This window comes from Quercus robur, chromosome 2 (assembly GCF_932294415.1).
Source record: "Quercus robur chromosome 2, dhQueRobu3.1, whole genome shotgun sequence".
Classification (NCBI taxonomy): Eukaryota; Viridiplantae; Streptophyta; class Magnoliopsida; order Fagales; family Fagaceae; genus Quercus; species Quercus robur.
In genome coordinates, this window is record NC_065535.1 from 56,290,245 (window position 1) to 56,317,263 (window position 27,019).

Sequence of the window (27,019 nt, forward strand, 5' to 3'; positions counted from 1 at the left end):
TTAGGCAACCCCATTTACATTTCTAACATTAGTAAGATAACAATACAAGGTTTGATCTAATTTCAGTGAAGTTCATATGGCACAAGGATGAAGCTCAAATAATGCAACATCCCCTCAACTATCTAAACACTATAACAAGTTAATCAATGGATCAAATCCTGTATTTTACCATCACATTTCCACACATGTATGCTTCAAAATTTATGTTGATTTAAACCTTGTCAGTCTCGCTTCAAGGATTTTGTAATGAATGCTCGCGTAATTACTATTGCAAGGTATGCCAAGACTGTGATGGCCATACCACCAAGCAAAACAAGATTGTCATAGGCACCATTCTGGACCGTGTAGACCCGGAGCCCAATTGCATTCCAGTTGCTCTCCGTCCAAACAGGGTCCACCATTCCCATTGGGTCAGAGGAATTTGGGGGCAAGACAATCCAAGCTTCAGAATCAAACTTTAACCTTGTTGAATATGCTGGAACATACCTGTAATGATAGACCATATGCCTTAAAACTTGAAGAAAATAATTCTTCCAGAGTCTTTAGCAACACATAATTGTGTTAAACATGGATCTATAATGTACATCATCTATCAAATCATCAAGTTGAGCCATTGACAAAACAGAAAGCTTCAATCAAGGCATGCTGCCCACTACACTGGCTATGAGGACAATAAAGCCCAGAGAGCATTTTAGGCAGGCAGAATGTGTTTATGATGTCATCAAGAGATGACAAAATTTCAGTTTGATCTAGGAGGCCCAATTAGCTAACTCTACAGATGATTTGCATCTTAAAGTAATTAAAGTAACAATTATCATTGATCGTCCAAATTCACTAGATAAGATTGAAAATATAATCGGAGGCATAGAGACAGCTATGAATTGACATATTGCACTAAAGTTATGTCCAGCACAGTCTTGATTTAAGGTACCATCAGGTTTTCTGTTTCAACATAAACAGATCAGCTAAAGAGAAGAATGTAAGGGCACTCACATCAGTCAATGTATAATAGAATAAGGGGTAAATTTTGCAAACCAACGCCAAAAATCACCCACATCAGTTAAGCTAGAGTTCTGTAAATTTAGATTGTTGTTACAATAACAGTGTAAATATACACGGTTACTGTTCACATCAAATCTATTTTTTGATACTTTCTTTACTCATATATATATATATATATATATATATATAGAGAGAGAGAGAGAGAGAGAGAGAATAAAATAATATTTTAATGAAATGTAGTGTAAAATAGATGATTTTGATGTAAATGTTTTTGAAAAGTGGTTATGTAAAAAAAAACAGTTCGTTCTTATGCTAAAATAGACAGAAATATTTGCACGAAATGATGTGAATGCTCTAATAAGGCTACTGCCAATGAGCTGGGCCAATCCAAGATTTGTCATGTTCAAGCTTGGCTTGTTAAAAAATAGATGAGCTCATTTCAAATTCATTTCAAGATTTAAAACTTGAACATGGTTCAACATAGGGTTTGATGAGCTAATGAGCTACTTGACGAACCCAAAATTTTTTAAAAATCAGGCATGATAACCACTTAAACATAAAAAAGCATCACCATAATAACTGAAAAGGTCAAAGACCACTGTCATAGCATGCCTAAATGTCAACTTTGAAAAATCAGAAGGCCTCTTTAAAGCCAAAGTTTGACCAAACAAACCAGAAAAAGAAGGTAGGACACTACTACTGAGAATGAGAACTCAAAAAAGTTAAAAAGAACATTTATTTAATTTTTTTTTTTTTTTAAGTAACAAACTCACACACACAGGGGAGAGGGGATGGGGTTCTAACTTGTAACACAAAGGCACACCACAAACTCCTCTCAAAATTCATGGTAAATTATTATTATTATTATTATTATTATTATTATTTTATAAATAAAAAAAACTATATAAGGTTATTTGGTAACAACAGGATATTCAATAGATAAAGGATTACTATACAAAAGATACAAAGTGAAAAATATGAATTGAGCACCTTTATTTCTATAAGAAAGAGAGATGCTCAATTTTTACCTTTTCTCTGACAAGTAAATCAATTCTTTAACCATATCAACCATTCAAAATTCAAGTAAAGAAATAAATATTAGCCACCAATTCGAACAAAATTTAGAAGATGTCTTCTTTTATTGTTTATAGACTAACCACTATATACCAAAACTAAGTGAGGAATTTATAGGCAATATCCAAAATAGTTTATTCCATTAACGATGATCTTGTGTGTGTACGTGTGTCTTAATATCAACCTTGTTAATGAGCTAAACAAACTACTTCACATCTCTAATTAATATTAAGCTTGTTAATTAACATTATTGTCTACCAAGCATTACCGAATGCTAGTAGCACCTTTTTGGTGAAGAAGGGTTACCTTACCCAGCTACCCATATAAGGGTCATTTGCTTGTCTTGACTTTGGGTCACTTTGTTTGAGTATTTACACTAACCACTCAATGCTCCCATTATTTATGCATGAATCTCATCCCTATAGGGTCATGAGCCTTGGTAGGTTATTAGAATGGACCTAAATTTTAATCAATCATACTTATGCAGGCTCTGCAACATCCATTATAAATTAATATTTACATGCAAGTGAGATACCTGGTTGTGGAGATAACACACACTCCCTTTCCTTCTGTTTCAGCTCTCACACAAACCTCACCATTGTTGCAACCTTTTGAACAAGTAGAGCTAGAATTCTCCCTGGGAATAGATGTTCTGTCAGCCAAAAAATTCCACAAGAATCTGGAGACATCATCTACATATCCAAGATTAGGTGTGGAGGAAGGCTCATCAAGGATAACACCAACATAATGGCTTGGACAGGTATTAGTGGGTGATATATAGTTCTTCACCAGATTGCAAGAAAGACCCGGATCACAGCCCAATAGGCAACCCATAAGTTCTTCAACGAGTGAGACATTTACATTGATAGCAGTTAAAGCTGAACTGCTTAAAGTATTATTGTCACTTGCTAGTATGTAAAGGGTACGGGCAACAAGGGAAGCTGCAGCCACTACGGCTGAAGAGTTTATGTTCGCTGCACCAAAAACACAAACGAGAAATAACTAGAGATCTGGTATAGCAGTGTAACACAGATTAATTAATCATGGAATACAGAAGCATTCAAGGAAAAAAAAAAAAAAAAAAAAAAACCAACTTACATGTATCATCAAGGTGGCTATGGTAGAACTTGTTGCTGAAGACACTATTAAAATCTTCCAAAACAACCCCGGAAGTATGAGAATTCTGTTAATGAAAAGGGCAAGGGGGTGGAGGAAGCAGCCAAACCATTAGAGTTACATGAAACTAACTGTTTGTTACAACTTTTTTCATAAGTAATAAAATTCTATTAAAAAAAAGAAAAGAAAAGAGAACGCAGCCCTAGTACAAGGGAAGTGCACAAGAGACATGTAGAAAGATTTCTTTTCTTATACATAAATAAATAAAAACCCTCAGATACACTGATCTTTCTCTTTCTCATCATTAGTTCATTACTATATATAAATTCTTCACTCTTCCTAATTTGTGTCCAGAATTTTTTTTTTTTTTTTTTTTCCATTTACAAAAAGAAGAAAAATTTTGGAGAGACCTCTGAACAGAACCATTAAAAGAAAGATAAATTATAAAGAAAATTTGATTTAGGTGAAACTGCCAATCGAATTCCTTAATTTTTGAAGTCTCCTAAGTTAAAAGAGTTTGTTGTATTCAAGAAAATGAAAATTCCCTTAGAGATGTGTGACATTCTACATCTCCGTTTATAAAACAAGAAGTTTCTCTGCAGATGAAGACAATTTCAAAACCTGATCCACATATTAAAATCTAAGGGGTGTTGTGCATGAACTGAATGATGCATTGTATTTGAAGCATTTATTATATGCATTATTTTGGAAGAACAGTCCAACCAAAATATTGTACAAAACTCACATGCCTTTTTTCCCCATAAAATATGATATAATGGTGACCATGATCAAGTTTCATTGTCGCTTCTATTAATGTCACCATCACCCTTATCATCATCAACATAGAAATTAATTAAACAAACTATTAACGACAAAATCAAGGAACCAGATGGCAACGCTGAAAATAAATTCTTTGTTGATATAATGTGAGGTCTTTGTTTCCAAAAAAATCAAAACAGAGACTTTGTACCATATATGTGCTTGTATCCCCCCACCCCCACAACCCAAAAAAGAGAGAGAGAGAAAAAGAAAAACAGTAAAGCTGTGGATGGAAAAAGAAAACAAGGATTTCAAGTGTACTGTCCAAAACCTTTTGCAGGAATGTCATCAATGATGATGGAGGTATTCCGGGATTTGAAGCATTTGCTACTGAGCAGATTATGTGTTCAGATTTCAGTGAATCTTGAGCTTGCTCTAGGGCATCCAATGTCTCATTTGTGGCAGATGAAGCCTACAAGAATCACCAAGGCTGATCTTGGAATCAAAGAAATAATGTAACTTGCATGTATAATATGTACAATATGTGGGAGAGCAGGCAAAGGAATCCCTGTAGCTTGGTTGCTAAACTTCATTGTATTTTAAAGGCCCCTGAATGTGAAAAATCCTTATTCCCCCATATTTCAAAGGGAGCCATCAAGTAATTTGGACTCAGTTATCCTAAATATAGAAATATATTCATGAAAATTCTCAAGAAAAATTAGGAGCATCAAAATGAAAGTGCAAAACAATAAGATGGTCCCAGATGTGGGCTTCCAAACCAATGCCCAGTTTAACGAGTGAAATTATTTTTTCTACAAATATCAGAATTGTTTATTGAAAGTTTTGCATATATCTAGAACATCTAAGAACCCTCCAAAATAAGCATTTCAAAGACAATATCCAACCAAAGCATGACCACAGAAACAAGAAGTTCAACTATGAAGGAAGCTCCACTTTTACAAACATATGGGTGTTCCTCTCACACCATATGCATCACTTTCTTTTTTTTAGTAAAGCAGACTAGCATCCCAAATAGTGGTGTTTCAAATTCATCTCAAACCTGATATTCACCTTCAAACCTAACCTTAATTGTTACTCCAATGACTAGTTTCAATGTTTTTGCCAATGTCATTCTACCATAATGGATATCAAAAACCCCACACACATGCTACCATTTGTACCATAAAAAAGCATTGGGGCTAGAGCATGTATTAACAAAGAGTACTCTTACCAATTTTACCAAAATTAACAATTTTCCCATCCTTCTGCAATATTAGTAAATTGACAGATACATTAATGGCGGACATCAACAGACCTGATTAGTAATCTCAAATAACTAGAAAACATTATTGTGCACAACCTTCACCTTAGTCCTGACATCCCAACTGAACTGCTACTGCACCACTGCCACAACATCACCACTTCCCCATAAAAATGCCTGGCAAACCCACTGCTAACCTAACCTTGGGACTAATAATTAAAAGTCAACACTATACCCACCACTGCCACAACCCCCATTACCTCTACCGTAAACTACACCTATTCAACATACTTCCATATAAAAATGACCAACTGTGCATGATATGTTGGCATTGATATTTGTGAATGTACATAATAAGAACTTCTAGTATCCAAATGAACTATGCATAAGGGAAGTCACATAAAACTTGTTATATTAAGTGTCCGTTTGGAAACAGCTTATCTAGCTTTTTGCTGAAAACTTTTTGCTAAAAGTGTGCTAAAGTATACTTATACCTTGAAAAATTTTGAAAAAGTGAGAAAAAGCAGAAAAAAGAGAGATTTTAAAAAGCTGTACATAAAAACTAAAAGCTAAAAGCTGATGCCAAATTGGCTCTAAACTCACGAAATAAATGAGTTCAAGTTTCTTACCCCTGTTTTATGAGCATAAAACTTGTTAACACCTTGATTGAAGCCCTTCCCAATAGATCCAATTTCCATGACCTGTGATAACATAATCCAATGATCCAAAAGTCAGCCTCTAATCCAGATGAATCACTGGTCATCCCATTATCTATTTTACTACAAAACTAAAATACACATTACACAGCAGTTCTTTTTTAGTGTTTTGGCTGAATATTGTAGAAAACCAAGTTTATTTGTGATATAGGTCCTGTTTAAACTTATTTGGGAAAATGAGGAGAGAAACGAATTTCGGCAACACCATTGCCGAAATTCTGAGAAAAAGTAAGAGAGAAGAGGGAGAAATGATGTGATGGAAGTGGGAGAGAGAAAAAAGAAATTTCGGCAATGGTATTGCCGAAATATGTGCCCAAAAAAACCTAGCTGACCTACCTGAAATTGGGGACTGACCTGACCAAAATTAAAAAAAAAAAAAATTGTGGCAAGAGTAATGCTACCGTCACAAACTATTTTATAATATTTTTACAAACTATTGTTATGGCCAACTTCTTACTAGTTCTCATCAGGGCCCACCAATAACATTACTTTTTTATTTATCAATAATCACTCATCACATCAGCAGTTTGTGAAAGTTTTTGTAAAAAAAATTGTATCTCTATCATTTTGCTTAAAGTAGATGATTACCAATTTTTTTTTTCTACAAAAACTTTCACAAACTGCTGATGTGGTGAGTGATTATTGATAAATAAAAAAGTGATGTTATTGGTGGGCCCTGATAAGAACTAGTAAGAAGTTGGCCTAACAACAATTTGTAAAAATATTATAAAATAATTTGTGACAGTAGCATTACTCTTGTCACAATCGGCAATTCAATTGCCACAATTCTTTTTTTTTTTTTTTTTTTTTTTTAATTTCGGTCAGGTCAATCCCCAAGGGTTTTTTTGGACACATATTTCGGCAATACCATTGCTGAAATTTCTTTTTTCTCTCTCCCACTTCCATCACATCATTTCTCTCTCCTCTCTCTTACTTTTTTCTCAAATTTTTGGCAATGGTGTTGCCGAAATTCGCTTCTCTCCTCAATTTTCCAAATAAGTTTAAACAGTACCCATATCATAAATAAACTTGGTTTTCTACAATATTCAACCAAAAGACTCATTCTTTTTTGTCTTGTCCTTTTTTTCTATTCTTTTTTTATTCTCTTTAGGGGGAAGGGTTTCTTGAGCATGACACTTTAAAATGTAAACATTTCTATTTATGTCTTCATTTTATCAATTAATGATTATATTTATAGATGATCTGATGATGAATGTGATTATAAGAGAATATTTCTTCTAAAAGAAAGAGGGAAACATATAATAGTAAAATACAAATTTATTTTTGGTTTAAAGCTGAATATAATAATAAGAGTTGTAGCATTTCCGATTCCAATCTTCTTGTGTAAATGAAAGCAAATGAAACATAATTTTTTATTATTTATTTATTGTTCATTACAAAAGGACCTCAGTATGGGGTGGGGTTCCACCTGGTTCCACATCCAAGGCAGCAAGCATAATCTGGGGAACAGCGCTGGGACAAAAGCAATGAGTCTCTTACAATTTGTAGCGGGAAGGATGACGAAGACTGGGTGGACCATGGGGCCATTGAGGCTGTTCCAATGGGGTGCAACCAGCTGGTTGGTGAGGATCTATTGAGCCCACTGGTAAATAAATGGGTCATCGTGCCCTATGAAGACCCTTAGGAGTTTAGTCCATAAGCCACCTCAAATTTGGGTGACATGAGGTTGAGAGGGGAGAAACTAGGAAGTGTTGGAGTAGGTTTTGCAGAGAACAAGGTGGATCAGCCGGTTTATGGAGTCACTATGGATGATTTTGTGAAGATACCATCAGTTTGTTCTCCCAAATTAGGAAACACACAAGAACACACTCAAATGTAAGCAGCAAAAAACCATGAAGTGGGGAGTCAGAGAATTGCAAAATCTTGTATTTATAGTTAACTACAACAAAGGAGGAGAGTGGCACAGTAAATAGTAGGGCATATAGTAGGGCACGGTAGCTGCTGTCACCATCATGCAGCTACAAAATTATCTTGTGAATGTTTGTGGACTGAATAATGAAGAAAAAGGTTTTGAAATTCAGAATTTTTTACAGAGTTGGAAAGCAGATATTATCTACCTTTAGGCTTTAGAAAACAAAGGCAGGGTCTATGAATAGAAGTGTCATAAGGATCATTTGGGGAACACTTTTGCAGACTAGAATACTATGAGAAGAAGTAAAAATACTATGTGATAGATAACAAAATTCCCAGATTACATTTTAAGAAGCCAAATTTACTAAGAGAAGAAGAATACCATCTCAATTAATGAATTATTCAGACCACTAACAGCATCTGACTGCAGATCAAGCTCATGTAAAAATCTCCGGCTACCAAGGTAACCCCAGGCCTCTCCAGTAAAAACTATAAAAACAAGCTGCAACCAAATTAAGCAATTATCAGAAAATGAAGAAGCTTTTTAGTTTTTAGGCGCACCAGCAGTAAAGAAAGTCACAGAAAAGCATTCTGAAGATAAACCATCACCACAAAAATTATAATATACCTATGCTTAACATAATCAATCAAATTATAGTTACCACACCATTCACAATGTGTTCCATGAGCCAAGCATTCCAACAAACAATTTCTAGTTGAATCTTCTTATATTTGAGTTATTAAAAGCGGCCTCTCAAATAGTAGAGTTTGACCGATGGTCACTTTGTTTATACAACAGACTTGACATAAGGAAATTTACTTTTTAAGTATTTCCAAAAAAAATCCACCATTTTCTTTTAAAATGGGACTATATAAAAAATTTTATGGGTCCATTGGGCTAAGAGAGTAGGCCAGCAATGGATAATCAAAAAAGGCCACAACTGACTATGATATTGCTGCTCTGATAGGCAAAGAACTCTTCAGTTAGGCCATACAAGATTCCTTTTTTATTGATTAGATGGGGGGGGGGGGGGGGGCAGAAGCAGAGAGGGAATTCACCAGAGGGACCCTTTGAGGCATTTTCAGGAGATTCAAACTAATGTAGACGGATGGATTCAAGACAACATGTTTCCAATTTGAACAAAAACATGTCCACATTGACACAATCATTGGCGCTATGAGACCGAGAGCTAATATCAGCTGCATAAAAGGTAATGTCTAAGACAGTTCTCCAAGGTGAGATATTTGGAGGGAAAGGACTGGGACTTTTGATGCTGCTGAGCTAGCTCAGGATAAAGCCTAAACTTGTGTCCCTAGGATCTTTGTTTGACCAAAATACTGTTTTACATAAACCATTTTATCTTTATATCTTTTGAACTTTTTTTTTATAAGTATCTATATATCTTTTGAACTTTAGATTGTATACTTTGCAACTTCAAAGTGACCTCCCATATGCTTCTAATCTCCCGAATCCACAAATCTACTCTGTGTAGCATCTCTTTTTCCCCATCTCGTTAGAGCCAATCACCCCTGTTTTTAGGGTCTACCCATCCTCGCTCACACTATTCACCTCATCCTCAGGCACCCACTCACTTCCCCTTCCAATCCACCCCCTTTCTTGGGCTCTACGTCCCTATACAACACCCATCCACTCACTTCCTCTCCCCAGCCTTTTTATTCCTCTTCCTCTCCGTCATTATGGACAGAAGTGTTGTCCCCACCCATGCATCTGCTGGTGAAAATTATTTTTGATGCAACAATTAAGGAAGGTAAAATATGTTTAGCGGCTGTCTAGAGGAATCATCAGCCTGAAGTTCACTTTATTTGGTCTGAAAAACAAATTGAGGTTGATCCACTAGTTCCAGAAGATTCTGATGTGTTCAAGGCATTAGCTAAAGCACTCAAAGCTGGTTTTGACAGATTTCTCTTGGAGGGTGATGCTTGCAATGCAATACAATCTATATTAAGTCCAACTCGCCAACTCCATTGGTCCAATGAAACTATGGCTATGGAAATTTTAGATCTTCTATCCTCTCTTTTTTGGAGCACATTCACGTTCTTAGAGAGGCAATGTACTAGCCCACTCCCTTGATCAGTGGTTTTTTAACTGTGATCTAGAGGGATCTAATCCTATGTCCCATATTTCCAGTTCTGTGTTATGCTGTGAGAGGGCTGATGAGGAGGGATCCTCCCATTTTTCTTCAATAAAAATTTCAGCATATTAATTAAAAAATTTCAGCATATATATAAATAAATAAAAAATAAAAAAAAGTTGCATGAAAGATTGAAATTGTGGTTGGCAAAATTTTAAAATAAAAAAAATTTTGAATAATTCTATCCAATAGAGTAAGACTTACCTATTTCCCTCTTTTTTTTTATAAGTCCCACATGCACCCAATGGGCATGGAACCTATCACCTTGCTCTTACAACAGAAAGTGGCACCATTGGAGCTAGAGCACATTGTGGGCAGCACAAGGCCATGTAAAACGATATGAAACCAAGCAAAAGATGAACATAATACCAACTTCTAGAAAGGTAAATTAAGCAAGAACATGTTTTGTTCTCTTCAAAGGCTGATATAATTTCTAAAAATGTCAGCTTCTAATATAGAGTACATCCTAGTATCACTTCTTTACTGGAGCTTGACTAAAACTGAACTTGGCTGGTTCTACACAACCCTGTGCTTGGCCCTGTATGGCTAGCCTCAATTTATATGTACAATCTCATTCTCCTTATTATTATGTATATTGCTCTTACTCGTGTTCTCAAGCAGCCAAGTGCCACGTACACAGGTTTGAATCTTGAAAACATCCAATTCACACAAAAACTGCAGAAGGGTAGGACCATATCCAAGCCAACTCTTCCAAGACCCCACATAGGTGTGACCAGTATTGGGTAATGTTGCTGGTGAGTTGAGAGGAAAAAAAGGGATGATCTAGGAGCTGGATTTTCTATTTTTAGCCTCAATCAATAAATCACTTAAATATACTACAAGAAATTTACCAATAACAATAATAAAATCCCAAACCAAAGTTTCAGACAAAAAATAAGGAATATGCAAATTAGAAGACAATCATTGTATTCTAAATTACAAACAATAATCTATATAGGAATAAAAACAGAAAAATCTACAAGCAGAATAAAGGTCTCCCCCGAAACGAAAAAGGATAAATAACTTTACATATAAGGAACCAAACACAAAAAAATTTTAAAAATGAATAAGAAGAAAACTTTAGCAGGAATGGATCAGCTGCTCCAATGTTCAGAGGCAGATCCAGGATTTTCCATATGAAGGGGAAATCAATGATTATTATATTAATCCTAATTTTGTACAAACTACATGCAATTTAACTACACCACAAATTATCATAAAATCAACTTTTTATATGAATGAAAAGCACAAATATATATATATATATATACATAAACTTAAATACTTAAAAATATCAAACAGAAAAGTAATAACCCTCCTTAATGATTACTTATCAAAAATAAAAAACCTCCTTAATAACCGTCCATGTTTTGAATGAACCTTTTAAATGTAGAAATACTATAAATTAAGCAAAATGAAATATAACATGGACGGCTCCCAGTAGCAACACTTATTGCCCAGCTGAGGGCAAAAAGCTCATAACGGCAACAAGTAACACTCACATGATATATCTCTACAAAGACTATCATGCACATTAGAACCTGGCCTAAATTTTGTTTTACAATTTTTTCCAAGGCAAAAACACAAGCCAATGGAAATAAACCAAACTAGAGTTGGTTCCCACAGATGTAATTAGATGCTGAGAAAAACTAGGAAAGTCACAAAAACCAGGAAGGTCAATGAACTAAAAGGAAAGTTAGCAACAATGTCTGAAAACATACTCATCTTCCACACCTGTTTTGTAAGGTCGTCTAAACCATCTACACGTGAAAGTGCATCAACTGCTGCCAGCAATGAAATCAGTCCCTAAAAGTGATCCAAACACAATTATATGCGTTGATTTATGGAAGAATAAGCATACCAAATTCTAAACTAAATTTCAAACATTGGGATACAAATAAAAAAATAAAAAAAATTGATCTCACAGATATAGGGGAATCTGCACCAAGGCTTTTGTCACGGAAAAATGAAGCAGAATCCATGGATGCAACCGTCAGTATTACAGGTTTGAATTGTTCAGAGGAAGAAACATTAATTGGAGGAAGGGATGACCAAACACTGCCCTTCACAATTGAGAAACAAATTATTACAATTTAAGGTAAGATAAACAGTCCAGAAAATGGGGAAAAATGAAAAAGAATAACATTGCAATCCACTCAATTTTAGTTGTATATATTCTTTTGCCTTCTCTTTTTTTTGTTAACCAAGGTAAGTATACAAGAATAACAAATACTAGCTCATGTATAGCACCTGAATTTGTACAAGACCAGACTCTTCTTTAAACATTACACAAAATAATCCACTTCTCTAAATTACCTTGTATTCAACTCTCAGAATTAATATTAACTAGAAAGGAGTTTTTTGTCTTTTTATTTATTTATTTATTTTGATAAGATAATATCTCATTAAAAATAAAAAGACTACATCATTATATATGGTAAGTGTAGAAGAGAAACATCTAAAAAACAAAAAATCTTTTTAGTTAGTTTTAATTAAGTTTTTTTATTGGTAAGTTACATAATGCACCTAGTGAGTTTTAAATCCACAACCTCACTCTCTACAACAGGTGGAAATATCATCCGAGCTAGTGACAGTAGCCATATGGAATTCACAATTGCTATTGATCTTGGAAATAATTCCTTGACCAATTTGCAAAATACCAAAATAATAAATATTGTGAAGTTCCAAGAAATTTTGAAAGACAAAGGAAATAATATTATGGTGTTTCAAGATGATCAAGTTCAAAGAAAAGATTTCTAAGACAAGCTCTTTTAAATTTACTTTTAATTTAAGTTCCCATAGGAATTTACTTGTTGCTATATAAAGCCTTGTACGTGCAAGATGAGTGGTGGAGAAAGTGATTTGAGCTATCTTATGGTATAAGCTTTTTGAGATTCCCTGAAAGAGTGAGTAGTCCTATACTAAAACAACCTTCCGAACAAGAAAATGTTCCATTACCAACTTAGGCATAACCCGTAAAACTCTAGACAAAGAAAACACTGGCAACCATAATGCCAACAAACAACACAATGAAGAAAAATATAGTTCATTGTCTCCCCACTCATTTTGCACAAACAGCATAGCGCACTATAATCTGGTTGTGCTTTCTTATTCCACTGTTAGAATTTTACCATATGCCACAGTTCTAAACAAAGAAAACCAACTTTGCAGGAACTTTGAATGGAACACCAAGGAAAAATCAACCCATAAACCCCTTGAGAAAGCTCAAAAGTAAGATCTTAAATCAAAGTTCTGGCCTTTTGACAATGACCATCCCAGCATAGTTATCCCCATTATGAAATTTATCCACAACTTCAAGCTCTCAATCATGAATGAGACTGGAACCAAGGCTTTTGATGGAATGATTGCCACCAAATAAGAAAAAGCATTTACCAGCAAGAAACCAAGGATCACCATCCATAATTACTTTCAGAATATCATTACATGTATAAGAAGAAAAAAAAATACAGATTCTCAACTTCATTGAATTCACTGTCTCTAACTTAGCTCTTCATAAAATGGGACAGGATGCTAGATGTCAGAACAATGACCAAGCACACAATCAAGCAAGATAAGGCTTATCTCACTGAATGATATAAGAAGGTGACTTAACTCTTTATGATCCTTGGCCAAAATTGGGGAAGGGCAATCTCAGCTTGTGCCACAAAACAGGCCAGACCAGTTTATCCTACTGCTAGGAGAAGAAATGTTCAAAGCTACTCCAATCCTTAAAAGCTATATGTAGTGAACTAATCAACCAATTCACTCACAATCTCTTCTATCGAAAAAGCAAATAACCCACAGATCAAAATCAGTTTACCGCAGAATCTCCACAATCTATCAATACCATTAACATGTTGCTGAGTATCAATATGATACTGAGATAACATCATCTACATCAATTACGTGAAAACATCCTACTGTGCTTCTGTGGTGGTTAAAGGAATAGACGCTCTAATAGAAACCATATATTACCACTATGATAGTTACACTACAAAACAACTTTAAAATTGTACACCAACTTCCTCACAAATTGAGTTGTTAAATAGCATTCTCAAAACATAAAACCTCACCTGTATCCACCTAATGGAAGGCAAGCCCCTTCTTTTAAACAAGATTCTGAATCATGTGTCCCGGCTTTTGTTGTCTAATCCAAGCCAAGTGTATTACAGGTCAATAATAAGTCAATCAAATGAGTTTGCAAACCGTTATTTATTATTATCACTAAACCTCCAAAATTATTACCATTTAAAGAATAAGAATTAGATACCTGCATCACCAGATCAAACTCAGCCACATCAGCAGTAAAAGCTTTCATGCTCTTCTCATTGTTGGTAGCTGCCTGCATTAACAAATGACAGCATACAACATAAATTCAGATCAACACTATAATCTCATCCTGCCCACAAAAAGGAAAAAACAATTTTTAAGTAAACAAAAATCTCATTAATATAATCAAACATTGCTACCCTAGTTCACGGAATGTATACAAGAGTAAAACCCAAGAGTACAAACTAAAATAAAATAAAATTATGTAGAAAAATTATTTAAAACAAAACCAAAAAAAAAAAAATACATGACTATAATCCATGAAATTTGGAATGGCTTAAAAAAATGCACATTATAAGGTAAATTGTTTAGAAACATCTTGTTACTTGTAAGTTGTTAGTTGTTACAGATGCATCAAGTGCCAACACATTCTAAGAAAAACATCCTCCCAAGCAGGCAAATCAGCTCTTTAGAGAGAGAGAGAGAGAGAGAGAGGACAAAGAAGAATCAATTTATGGGTAGACCAAGAGCCATAAATAGAATTTTCTTTTTTTATTGATAAGTAATAAGATTTATTGATATGAAAAAAGGGACACCCTAGTACACAGGAAGTGTAAAGGGGGTCAACAAATCAAGTACAAAAATTTAAATCAAGAAAAGAAGAAAATGAATGGTTTTGCAAAGCAGACAACCAATCCACTAAGGTTCTAAAGAAAAATAACTTGAGGTCTGATATGGATTTCTCATTATCTTCAAAGCACCTACTATTTCTTTCCCTCCAAAGACACCACATTAAACAATGGGGAACAATTGTCCATATATGACCATTTCAATGATGACCAAACTGACCTTGCCAGCAAGCTAGGAGCCTCACAACTGACTTTGACATAACCCAACTTACTCCAAATTAACTCAAAACCATAGACTACAAATCCATAGCGACCAGACAATGAAGGAAAAGATGGTCAACCGATTCACCCTTACACTTGCACATATAACACCATAAATAGAATTTTCTTATAAGTAATAAAATTTTATTTTATTTTTTTGATAAATAACGGAATTTTATTAAAAAGAAGCCTAGGTACACCGGGGGTGAACATGGAAAACAGTACATCAAACGCATAAATTACAAAGATCAAGCATTTCTAAAAAAATTAGAACAAGGGAAAAGATTAAAGGAAGAACTCCACTCTAGCAAGGTATGAAGAAGAAGAGATTTAAGGTCAGAAGAAACCACCTTCTGCATACAAGATAGTCACATAAGATAAGCCTAAATAGTAAATAATTACAAAAATATATTACAGTCGAAATGAGAGGGAACCTATGAAATCTATAATCGAAATGATATCATTTGGACCCAATACATGAGACAATTCAAACAATGATCTAGCAAAAGACATCTTAAGTCTAACCATTGAGGTTTCACATCTTCAAATGTGCATTTAGACATGATATTTTATTAATAGAAAAGATAACATTATACTCATGATGATGAAAACAAAGTAACCTAAAAGAAATACATGAGAATTATGCACAAGAGTGAAGTGATTCACATAAATCTAAGAGGAAAATGCTACTTATAAGACCACACGCACGAGACCAATCAAATAGAGTTCAAATCAGCAATGATTCCAATTGAGCCTTTGATCTTTCTATATCGTCAAAAATACGATTATTTCTCTCTGTCCACAACAACCACATCAAGCATGATAGGACAAAAGTTCCAAATATTTAATATGTGCTTTCAGAACCAATTCCTCCATCCAAGAGATAATCTACCCTCCTTGGTAACACTCATTGAATCCCAAAGGCTCTAAAGACAACACTCCATAAAGCATATGCAACTTCACAATGGATCAACAAATGCTCCACCATCTCTCCATTACACCAACACTTGCAACACCAACCAGCTATAGAGAAACCTCTCTTGATAAGATTATTATAGTAATCTTCCCCCAAGCAACCATGCAAACAAAGAATGAGACCCTCCTTGGGGCCATAACACACCAACTACTCTTCAAAGGGGAAATAGTTAGCTTTAGGACCTCAATCCTCAAATCATAATAAAAGCATATATCAAAGCAATTGCTCCCTTTCAATCTCCATCTCATCCTATCGCCAACATCCCTATTAGGGGTTGTTAAATTACTGATTGTCCCAAAAACTTAAACTTTTTGGGATATGGTAAATTTAATCATTTAACCACACAACTCTAACACTCCTCTTCACGTGTGAGCCAAAACTAACTTTGAATAGGTGAGGCGCAACACATGGGAATTTAAATGGGAGGTAGAGTGGAAGAGACAAGGATCGAACTCCGGCTCTCATACTCTGATACCATGTTGTTTAAGGTGAAGGTGTTTAGGGTTTGATAAGTCAACTCTAACACATAAAATATTATTTATATATAAAGAAGTACATGATATTACTGTTTTGCGCCTAGTACTCATAACAAGGGTAATTGTATAGGAGATCTAAAAGAGAATTCACTCACTCCAATTTGATTGAATAACCAAGACTAAATGAAGTTAAGCATTGAACAAGCATATGAGTCAAGGTGCAACTCCTTTAGAAAATGATTCCCACACCAAACATCATGCTAGGACCCATACATGGGTGCCATCCCCTACCCTAAAACACACAAAGCAACAAAAAATTGTCCCAACTTCTCCTAATGCTCCACCATAGACTACACCCATGTGTCCCTCTAACTAAATTTTAAATCCATGTCCAACCACCCCTTTCCTCCCCGTACTTAATAGCAATAACCCGTCTCCATAAATGTGTGGTCTCATTCCCAAACCTCCATAACCATTTCCATAATCAGGTTGGATTAAAGCTTTCTATCAAATCCCCAAACCACCCGAAGCCTTAAAAGAACAAACCGTATACCATGCCACCAAGGAGAACTTGAACTCCTCATCGGAGGCACTGCCCAAAAAGTTCATCTGTAATCTTTCCAACCTATTTGCGCAGCTTTTCCAAATTTCCCATAATAAACAATATAATCAACACCTCAGGGTAACAAGTGTCTTAATTGAACAGATAAACCGTACAGAAATATCTTGAAAGAATACAGATTTCAAACAATATATTACCTCCTCCAGGGTCAAAGTGCTACTCTCAGAGAGTAAGAATACAGGAAAATTATAGGCATTCAACATGATACCAGATCCCTGCAAATGCAGAAGTATGAAGCTTCAGCTTGTCAAACAGAAATTGAGAAAAGATATCCCATAGCCAAGTTATACTAATTTTCAGTTCAATCAAAATTCAAGAAGTTCATTGACAGTTTTATTTTCATAAGCCTATTTTTTCTTACTTTCAACTGACCTGATAATGCCTTAATCAATATGTCAATACATGCTAACCAATGCATCATTATCCTCATTTTTTTTTTTTTTTTTTTTGGATAACCAATTCATCACTATCCATCAAAGAACTATGCTCCACATTCCTATAATGTAATGAACAATTAATTTAAGCTCTCAATTTGGTACTAATTACACTCACGTACCTACTGCTAATTCATAAATATATTTTCCAACAAGAGTTGGCTCATTATATAGCAGTGCAAATGAAAGCATAAGAAGAGGTTCGAATTTTTTTTTTTTTTTTTTTTTAAGGCAACTGTAAAAGAAACTGAATCATTTTGACAAAATAATGTAAAAAAGTAATAAAATGTCATCAGACTACAAATTTCTTAGCATACAATTGGGTTCCACTCATAGTTGGTGTTTTGGTAAGGAGCGAATTCAGCTTGTGGAAACTTGTGAGCAGGAGAGAATCCTACAAGTAAAAAAAATCCAGTGTCAGTAGCAACAAAAGAACTGTCCTTCAACCACTTGCTTTAAGAGTAAATAAAAGTATTTTACCTTTTAACTTATTTTGAATTTCAGTTCCTGATTCAACTATAACACCAGCAATATTGCTAGCAAAACTTGAATCATTCCATATTCTGAAAAATAAACAGATATCAAATATATATAATTAAATTTCCAACGAATAACACTTGAATCCACAAACATTATCCTCAACAAATAAGTGATAATTCAAGAAAAAAGATGAGCCAAAAAAAAAGTTAGCATATTTTCAAGTATAAAAAAAATTAAAAATTAAAAATTAAATAAAATAACAAGTTTTGTTGCTTATGGTAAAAAGTGAGACCAAAAAAAAAAAAAAGCAAAAGCTTCCAGCCAAACAGATTAGCATTTGGTTAAATGCAGTATCAGGCTAGTAACTGCATAATAGAACAGGCCCAGAACAATTGAATACAAGTAGAGCCATGACTTACTTTGTACAAAACAATTACTGATGCATCCATAAGCAAAATACTAATGATTGGGCCACAGCACCACCAACAATACCAAATAAGTTGCATATTAAATTTTAGTGGGTTTAAAAATACATGATTATATTCCCATTGCCTCTGGCTACAAAAGTCTATAGGATATTACAGAGCAATATTGCAAACCAACACACACAGACTTAAAATTTCTATGTGGGTTATTTTTAATGATTTTGATAATTTGATAGTTGGGGGAAGGGGAGATTTGAACCGTGGATGTTTCAAATATCAGAAACATCAAGAGATACCAATCAATAGAGCTACAAGGCTCTTGGCTCATTTTCAATGTTTATAATAGCACCATGCATACACAATGCTTTATATAATTTTTATCAATTTTTCTTGATAATTATTGGACAAGGTTGGTTCTTGGAATTATCAAGCATGACAGTATAAAGTTTTTTTTTCTTTTTTTGTTTAATGCGTGTCCAGAGCTCTTCAAGAGCCTAACTATTCTCCGGGGTGTGTAGTCCCCCAAGCACTTGACATACACACACAATATGTGTGCATCATCATAAAATACTTTTCTTTTTCTATTACGCCGAACCTCTTCAAGGCAGGGCCACTTGGTGCACCTGCCCCTGTGGAGTAAACCCCAGAAACACGACCCCGCCCATAATAATAATCATCATACAATACTGAGTAAACCCCAGAAACACGACCCCGCCCATAATAATAATCATCATACAATACTGAGTAAACCCCAGAAACACGACCCCGCCCATAATAATCATCATACAATACATTTCAAATTTTGAATGGAAATTTAAGGGAAAGAGACATAATAAGGAAGAGAAAGAAAACATAAATGAGTACAATACACAATAAGCATATAAAAGAAAATGCGTGCCTGGTGATGAAACTTTGAAAATCATCCAATGACACCAAAATTGAAGAGGACTGAGACAACTGAGTAGCATTTTGATATCTTACAATCGGGGCCACGACCACTTGTCTTCCAGGATCTGAGAATTTAGAAAGAGAAGCAAGAATGCTCCGATTTGATTTGATTTGATTTGAATGCAAAGAAAATAGAGGGTTCTGGGTTAGAAAGATTAAGTAGAACTTACTTGAACAACCAATTGGACCAGAAAGATTGAGCAATCGGACACAAGGATACCCATCAATGACCTTGTACATTGACTTTTGAAGGTCAGGAACTGACTCCATGGAGTTCGAATCACCTGAGGCTCCCCAAAATTCAAAACCAATAAAAATAGGTCATTTCAAAAGCATCGAACTGATGTAGAAGAAAAATAGAGGAGAGAACTGACCATCGGAGAAAGAGAGGCGGAAATGAAAGTTGAAGAGCAAAAGAAGAAGAAAAAGGAAGTTGCTGTTGGTGGCCATGGCGGATTCGCTACTTATGTTTCGATTAGGTATCGGAAGAATCCTTGTGGAAGCCCTAGACGACCAGAGTAGAAGAGCAGCTTCAGCACTCTGTGTCTCTGTGGCCGTCGCTTTGAATTTGAAGGGAGTTTTTGGTTCACGCTGACCCGGCCATACCCACTGACTGTGACAGTGACGGTACCTAATATAAATTCTAATCAAGGGAAATGAAAAAAATGAATTTGTTTTTTTTTTTAAATGGGAGAAAAAATTATTTAATCCTATCAAAAAAGAAAATTTTGGGAAACTTTTAGAATTTTACCGTAAGCATTACCATCAAGCGTGGTAAAAAAATGTCATTTTAACTTACAAAGTACGGGTACGTTTTTAAATTCGGGTTCAGGTACAAGAGTAGGTACGAGACTCAGTAATCCCAAAAAAATAAAAAAAGAGTATGCGATTAAAAATTTATTAAAAATATTTTTTTTATATTTTATATATTATTAAGCATACTTTTTTATATAATAATAATAAAAAAACTCATATGATAATAATAATAATAAAATAAATAGATAATAATTAGAGGTGGCACTCACGTGTAGCTTCCCATTAAAAAAGAAAAAAAAAAGGGATGATTTGGCTCCCACGTTTGGTCAGAGAGGCACAAAAAGCAAAGAAGAGCCTTTCAAGTGTTGTTCTTATCAAAAAGAGAAACAGAAGTTACAGAACTCTTCCCAAAAAAAAAAAAAAAAAAAGAACAGAACAACTCAGTACTCACTCAAAAAGATGAAGCAAAGAAGAACACGAAGAAGCAAATATACGATTTCAGTCCACCGGAGATAGCGACGTATCAATATCCAGTCCAGTCCAGTCCACCGGTATTTTTGGTTTAAGTTTTTTTTTTCCTTACCGGCTGATTTCCTTTTTTAAGCCGAAACACACCAATATTCGGCCAATATGATCCGAAACGGTCCGGTTCGACATGCATCAGAGCCGAATCGACGCAAGTCGACGCAAATCTAAAAAAAAAATTTAAAAACTGGACGCAATTCGACGTGTAGGCAGCGGCGTCCCCGCACGTCGTCACGTCGGACACAGGTGCGGCGACCATTTTGCCGCATCTGTGCATCCCAAATTTTAACACATTAAAAGGCTATTTTATTATTTTAACACATCATTTTACAATTTACTGTACATCACATATTCTATGATTCAATTCTATATATTAAAATAATATATAGAAATATTAAAATAACATTAAAAAAAACCAACCATTGCCACTCCCACCCAGCTCACTTCCACCCCTACCACAGCCCACCCCGCCACAACCAACCACTGTTACAAACCCACCACCACATCCCACCATTGTTACAAACCATTACTACTAACCAAAATCAACCAACTAACAACAACCAAAATCAACCAACCATTATTACAAACATTGCCACAAGCACCAAGAGAAAGAGAGATCAGCGAGGTGGAGAGAGAAGAGGTCGGCGACTCTAGGCAAGGTGGCTCCAAGCGAGATCAACAGTTCCAGGCGAAATCGGCGGCTCCAAGCAAGATCGGCGGCTTCAGGCGAGACAACTCCAAGTGAGATCGGTAGCTCCAGGCAAGGCAACTTCAAGTGAGATCGTTGGCACGGCAGTGGCTCGAGGTCAACGGAGTAGATTCAGGATGAGAAAGGAAGAGAATGAGAGTGAAGAGGAAGAGACAAAGGCAGACGGGAGAGAGAGCTTCAGAGGTGTGAGAGGAGAGAGGAGAGAGGAGACATGGAAGAGTTGATTAAAAAAAGGAAGAAAAAAAATTTCCCACATTTGCCTAGGCCCACCGCGAATAAAAAAATAATAAAAGTTTTGCAATTCATGAATAGTAAGCTTTCAAATTTGAGATTGCATTGTTCATCCATGCCAAATATTTTAGCATTTAAAACACCTGATAAGAGTGGTTTTTTGGTGTTTGATGTGCCAAATGCCAAATATTTGGCATTTGACCCACCTGATGCTAGTGCTCTTACCTCATTTACCATTTTAACCATTTAAAGGAAATAAAGAGGATTGTATTCTCCATTAAAAAAATTATTGTATTTTAAAAAAAAAAATTAAGGTAAATAGTAACTTACACTAGCCTCGCCTCTCCACGCATGTGCATGCGCATAGGGCTCTTTTTTTGGGTTTAGTATCTTAATTTTCTATTCATCTCATTGTGGGCTATGCATGGAGATAAAAATTCAAAATATTTTCATAGTCGGGCTACACAAAGGCATGAAAAAAATTCTATCTACAAAATAAGGAATTCAAATGGCAGGTGGTGTTCAAACTTGAAGGAAATGGCTAATACATTAAGGGATTTTTATAGAGAGCTTTTCACTTCAATACCCTTAACTGGCCTAATGGTTCAATCAATTCCATCCAGCATATCATTACGGATGATGATGGTGGAAATCGTCAGTAAGCCACACGATACCCACGTGCTCGATGTGATACCTGCGAAACAAAAACAAGAAAAAACCCTAGGAGAGTACCAGTGTGGTACCGGCCAAAAACCCTTCGAAGGTTAAGTCAGAAAACATTTCACAACTCTAGAGTGCCAAAGCTGAGATGAATTATGCGTACCTTGGTTTGTGAGGGTCTTGCAGTTTTTATAGTAGTGTAGGGCCGACCTCCATTTCTTGCGTAGGTAGGCGTTTCCTTATAGGGAAGATCATCATTAATGGGTGTATATTACAGAATCCTCCTCATGTTAGAATTCTATTCATATTGGGACTCTATGAGTTAGGGTTAACCGTGAAATGCAAGTTGTTTCCATTAAGGATTCCTTGGAGATTACTTAAACCAAGTGGATGCTACATGGCCTCTAGACCCGTCCACCTTGTGTTTATGCACTTTGGTTCCGTCCACTATCAGCCTACTGATCCAAAGCCATCAGGTTTATTTAAATGGATCTGTCACCCGTAATTTTACCCTCTTCAGTTGCCCCCTTACTCTATGGGTTCGTGATCTCTGAGTGGACGGACCCGTGGAGTGATGGTTCAATTTGTCTTCTGAGAAACAAACCTAGCCTGACAAGCTGGCCTAGAGTCATTAATGTCGTAGGGACATGTGGCATTTACTTAGTAGTCCATCTCTTGGAACGAAGCATCCCTTTGTCTTCCGTGCCGTTCCCTCTTTATAAACCTGCCTCCTCCTCACTCATTTTCCACTTTCCTCATAAATTTTACGATTAGAGCGCTACTATCACCCTTATTAGACAAACATACCGTTCATTGGTGTATTCGTTATCTACACCTTTTTACTGCTCATCTCCAATTGGTAAGTAGCCTTCTCCTTCCGTTCAAATCTCTTGTCATCTTTTAGACTTTATAATGTCGTCATCTATTTTAGATCCATCAGTGTCTTAGGGTTTACCGTCACGTGTAGGTGACAGATGTCTAATGCGTCAAGTAACCAATCATTTTTCCGCGATGGGGTGGGCTACGATGAAGTGTTCCCGTCAAGTCAAAAAGACCCTGACACTTCAAGTGAAGAAAGAAATTTGTCCGCCACCTCTCCTTCCTCAAGGGATGAGGGTTTGAAGATGGATAGGCCAAAGGATGATTCTAGTGATGGTCTAGTCGATGTTGAGCCCCTAGTCTAATCCGTTATAGGTCCTGATGGACTTAGGGAGTTCATAATGCAACCCATATGGACGGTTAACAATTTTACTTCTACAATCAAAGAATCTCACTTCAAGACACTTAAGGAGAAGTACCAGATACCCGTCAACATACCCATGCATCTACCTTACATGTTGAAAAAGTGCTACTATGAGGGTGTCGGGGCCTATGAGCAGATGCTGAAGGTAGGGCTCAAGTTCCCCTTAAGTTCACTTCACTGTCGCCTCCTTCAATACTTGGGTGTGGCCGTCACCCAAATCTCCCCAAACATTTAGAGGGTCTTCCTCAGCACGGAGGTCTTATATGGGGCCATGTCCAGTGGAGCACAAAGGTTGACAGTAGAAGAATTCTTCAATTGTTACCGTCCGGCTGAGATTGCTCAGTCAAAAGGCATGTATAGCTTTGTGCCCAAAAGCCCATTGTTGAGGCTCGTGTGTGAAACCCCCGACTCTAACAGAAACTAAAAGAGTTGGTATTTTTCTTGGAAGGTGACAAGTGGATGTGTCGTCCTGGTGACCATGAATACATGCCCATCGACACGACATGGGGTATAATGCCCTTGTCCGGTATACGTCCGTCTATATTCAAGCTTTTAATTATTTATGCTAGACGTTACTCTAACCGTCTTCTTTCTCTTTCCTCTACAGTTTAGGACCGTCCACAAGCCTCATTGGAGTAGTGGAGTTTTTTGGAAAAAAATTTCAATAAAACTAAGCTAGAGGAGAGGATGTGGGCTAAATTAGTCACCTTAAACACCCTCTTTTGGTACTATGATGGACCAAAGCCCACAACAGTTGCTCGTCGTTATGATCTTCAAATTCGTCAGCGTAAGCCTGTCACCTAATATGTTTTTTTTTTTTTTTTTTTTTTTAACTCCTGACCTCCGTCCTTTTTGTGTAGAAATGGACGCTGCCAGGAGAAGGGTCTATATGCAAGCCACTTTAAAGAAGCAACAGGAGGGTTAGACCCCTAAGGGGACGAGCTCAACCAACCCGTCCACCAAAAGGAAACAGCCGAAGAAGTCTGACCATCTTCCTAAGAAGCCCAAGACTTTCCTCGAGCCCGTTGTGGGGTTGAATGCTGAAACCCAGAAGACGGTCACTCCTCTTGGCCATGGAAAGGGCAAGGGTTTTATGAAGAGCCCCTCCGTCACTAAAAAACCACTTGTCCTCCTCCATGAGGATTCAAAGTATGCATTGGAGCAGCTCTCGTCCATCATTACATCCGACGACTATGAGGACTTAAGCAACCATGCAACTGAAGCCATGGGGGAGACGAGGCTTTTTAACATTGCTCAGGTAATCATGTCCGTCCCCTTCCTATTACTCTTTCCTTCGCCTTGCCTTGTTATACTAACCCATTTGTTTTCTAGGCAATGTTAATGATAAAGGGATTAATGGGTCGTTGCTTGAACCATGAGACAGCACTAGACCGTATTAGGGCGAAGGTGAGCTCGACGAAGGATGAACTAAACAAGTTGAAGGCCTGAAAGACGGTCTAGGAGAAAAAGCTTGCTTTATCAGAGGAGGCCAGGGATGAGCTAGAGAAGCAGACTGAGCTATTAAAGCAGGTCTTGGAGGACAAGGAGAAAGAAATCTGTGGCGCCAAGGACCAGCTCCGTCAGAAAAAGGAAGAAGCAATACGTGAGTATTGTGATTCCAACGCCCTTCTAGCAGAGCTCGGAGGCTCATTTGCTAAAGGCTTCGACGACGCCCTTCGTCAAGTCAAGGCTTCTTATCCTGACTTGGACGTATCTCATGTTAACATTGACACCCATGCCTAAACCTCAGTTCAACCCGTCCACTCCGAGAGCACAGACAAGTTGTTCGCTGATGATGCCCCTATCGACGACCCTGCTACTGAAAGCCAAGCTAAACCCATCATAGATAGCATCCGTCATTCTTATGACATTCAAGTGGAGGAGGAGAAAGAAGAAAACACCCCTGTTCAGCAGTAGTATTTTTTTTTTTTTTTTGAATGCAAAGATTTTAAAGAACATTTAATGTTTAATTTAACCGTTGCCTTCTATAACTAAATTTCTTACTTTATGGGCTTCAGCAATATTAGATTACTCATTCTGTATTATCCGTCTACTTTTATTCTTATGGATAGATCCATTTAGTTTATGGCTATGTATGGATATAATCGTCTTTAGGATGAATCCGTCCTCTTATGGACTTGTAATGTCAATGCAACGTGTTGTTGAACCCGTCCACTTCGTGGACTTTATAATTGTCATCTTCTCGAATGAACCCATCCTCTTATGGACTTGTGCTTTCAATTCAACGCGTGGTTGAACCCGTCCACTTTATGGATAATTTTAATTCAACGCATTGTCGAATCTGTCAATTTTATGGACTTTACCATGTCATCGTCTTCTTGGATGGACCCGTCCCCTTGCTTTCAATTCAACGCGTTGTTGAATCCGTCCATGTTATGGACTCAATTATACTCACCCTCATGTGATGGACCCGTCCACTAATGTATACTTTTGGACTTAATTATACTTCCCCTCATGGGATGAATCCGTCCACTAATGTATACTTGTGAACTTAATTATACTAACTCACCCTCATGGGATAGACCCGTCCACTTATGGACTTAATTATATATCCGTCCACTTGTGGACTTGATAATTTCAAAGCATCCTTATAGGATGAACTCGTCCACTTGTGGATTTAATAACGAAAGTAGTTCAGTAGAGAAAATATAAACAACTTGTATCTGAATAACTTCTCTTATTTTTGGTAAACGCATGCATAAGTAAAAGATTGTTCTCAAAAAGGATAAAAAAACTCGCCTTTTGGGCTTAATAAGTAGTAAGCAAAAATATGACTAAAAGAAATAAACTAGAAATGAGGAGTGTCACTTCTTCATGTCATCTTCTACTGGTAGTACTTTCGGAGATGCTCTGTGTTCCATGAATAGTGTAACTTCTGTACGTCTAATGTCTCCAAGTGGTAGGTGCCTTTCCTCTGCCATAACGTGATTCTATAGGGTCCCTCCCAATTAGGGCCGAACTTTTCTTGGGTAGGGTCTCTAGCTGCACCCATTACCTTCCTTAAAATGAGGTTTTCAACCTTGAAGTCTCGGTGTTTGACTCAGGAGTTGTAGTGCTTGGCCATGAGGTCTTGGTATCGTGCGAGTCTCTTTTCAGCTGTTGCCCTGAGTTCGTCTAGTAGATCCAACTGTAAACGCATAGCTTTATGATTCCTCCCCTCATTATGATTATCCACTCTGTAGCTGGTGAGTCCGACCTCTGCTGGGATGATTGCCTTGCTTCCATATGTTAATCGAAACAGTGTTTCCCCTGTAGGTGTCCTTGCTGTCGTCCTATATGCCTATAACATGCTTGGTAGCACTTCTGGCCATACACCCTTTGTCCCCTCAAGCCAAGTCTTGATGATTTTAAGCAAGGATCAGTTCATGACCTCCACTTGTCCGTTGGCCTATGGATGGGCG

General features: G+C 36.5%; 1 protein-coding gene across 1 annotated transcript; it reads right to left on the reverse strand.

Annotated features, from left to right (window-relative positions):
* Nucleotides 1-20,108, reverse strand: LOC126714105 (nicastrin). The gene is made up of 16 exons (XM_050414105.1): nucleotides 19,848-20,108; nucleotides 19,644-19,757; nucleotides 19,424-19,538; nucleotides 18,101-18,183; nucleotides 17,938-18,014; nucleotides 17,324-17,401; nucleotides 14,224-14,295; nucleotides 14,027-14,100; nucleotides 11,879-12,011; nucleotides 11,688-11,759; nucleotides 8,183-8,302; nucleotides 5,842-5,913; nucleotides 4,283-4,423; nucleotides 3,175-3,259; nucleotides 2,612-3,050; nucleotides 1-486 (listed from the first exon to the last, which is right to left on the reverse strand). The coding sequence occupies exons 1-16, from the start codon at nucleotides 19,921-19,923 to the stop codon at nucleotides 222-224; spliced, it is 2,016 nt and encodes a 671-aa protein (XP_050270062.1). The 5' UTR covers nucleotides 19,924-20,108; the 3' UTR covers nucleotides 1-221.
* Nucleotides 20,109-27,019: the final 6,911 nt, after the last annotated feature.

Coding starts and splice junctions, on each gene's coding strand:
- LOC126714105 (XM_050414105.1), bottom strand. CDS start 19,923: ATGGCCACCAACAGCAACTTCCTTTTTCTTCTTCTTTTGCTCTTCAAC. Junction 11,760..11,878: donor GTGCAGATTCCCCTATATCT/GTGAGATCAATT, acceptor GATCACTTTTAG/GGACTGATTTCATTGCTGGC. Junction 3,051..3,174: donor TAGCCACCTTGATGATACAT/GTAAGTTGGTTT, acceptor TTTTTGGTGCAG/CGAACATAAACTCTTCAGCC.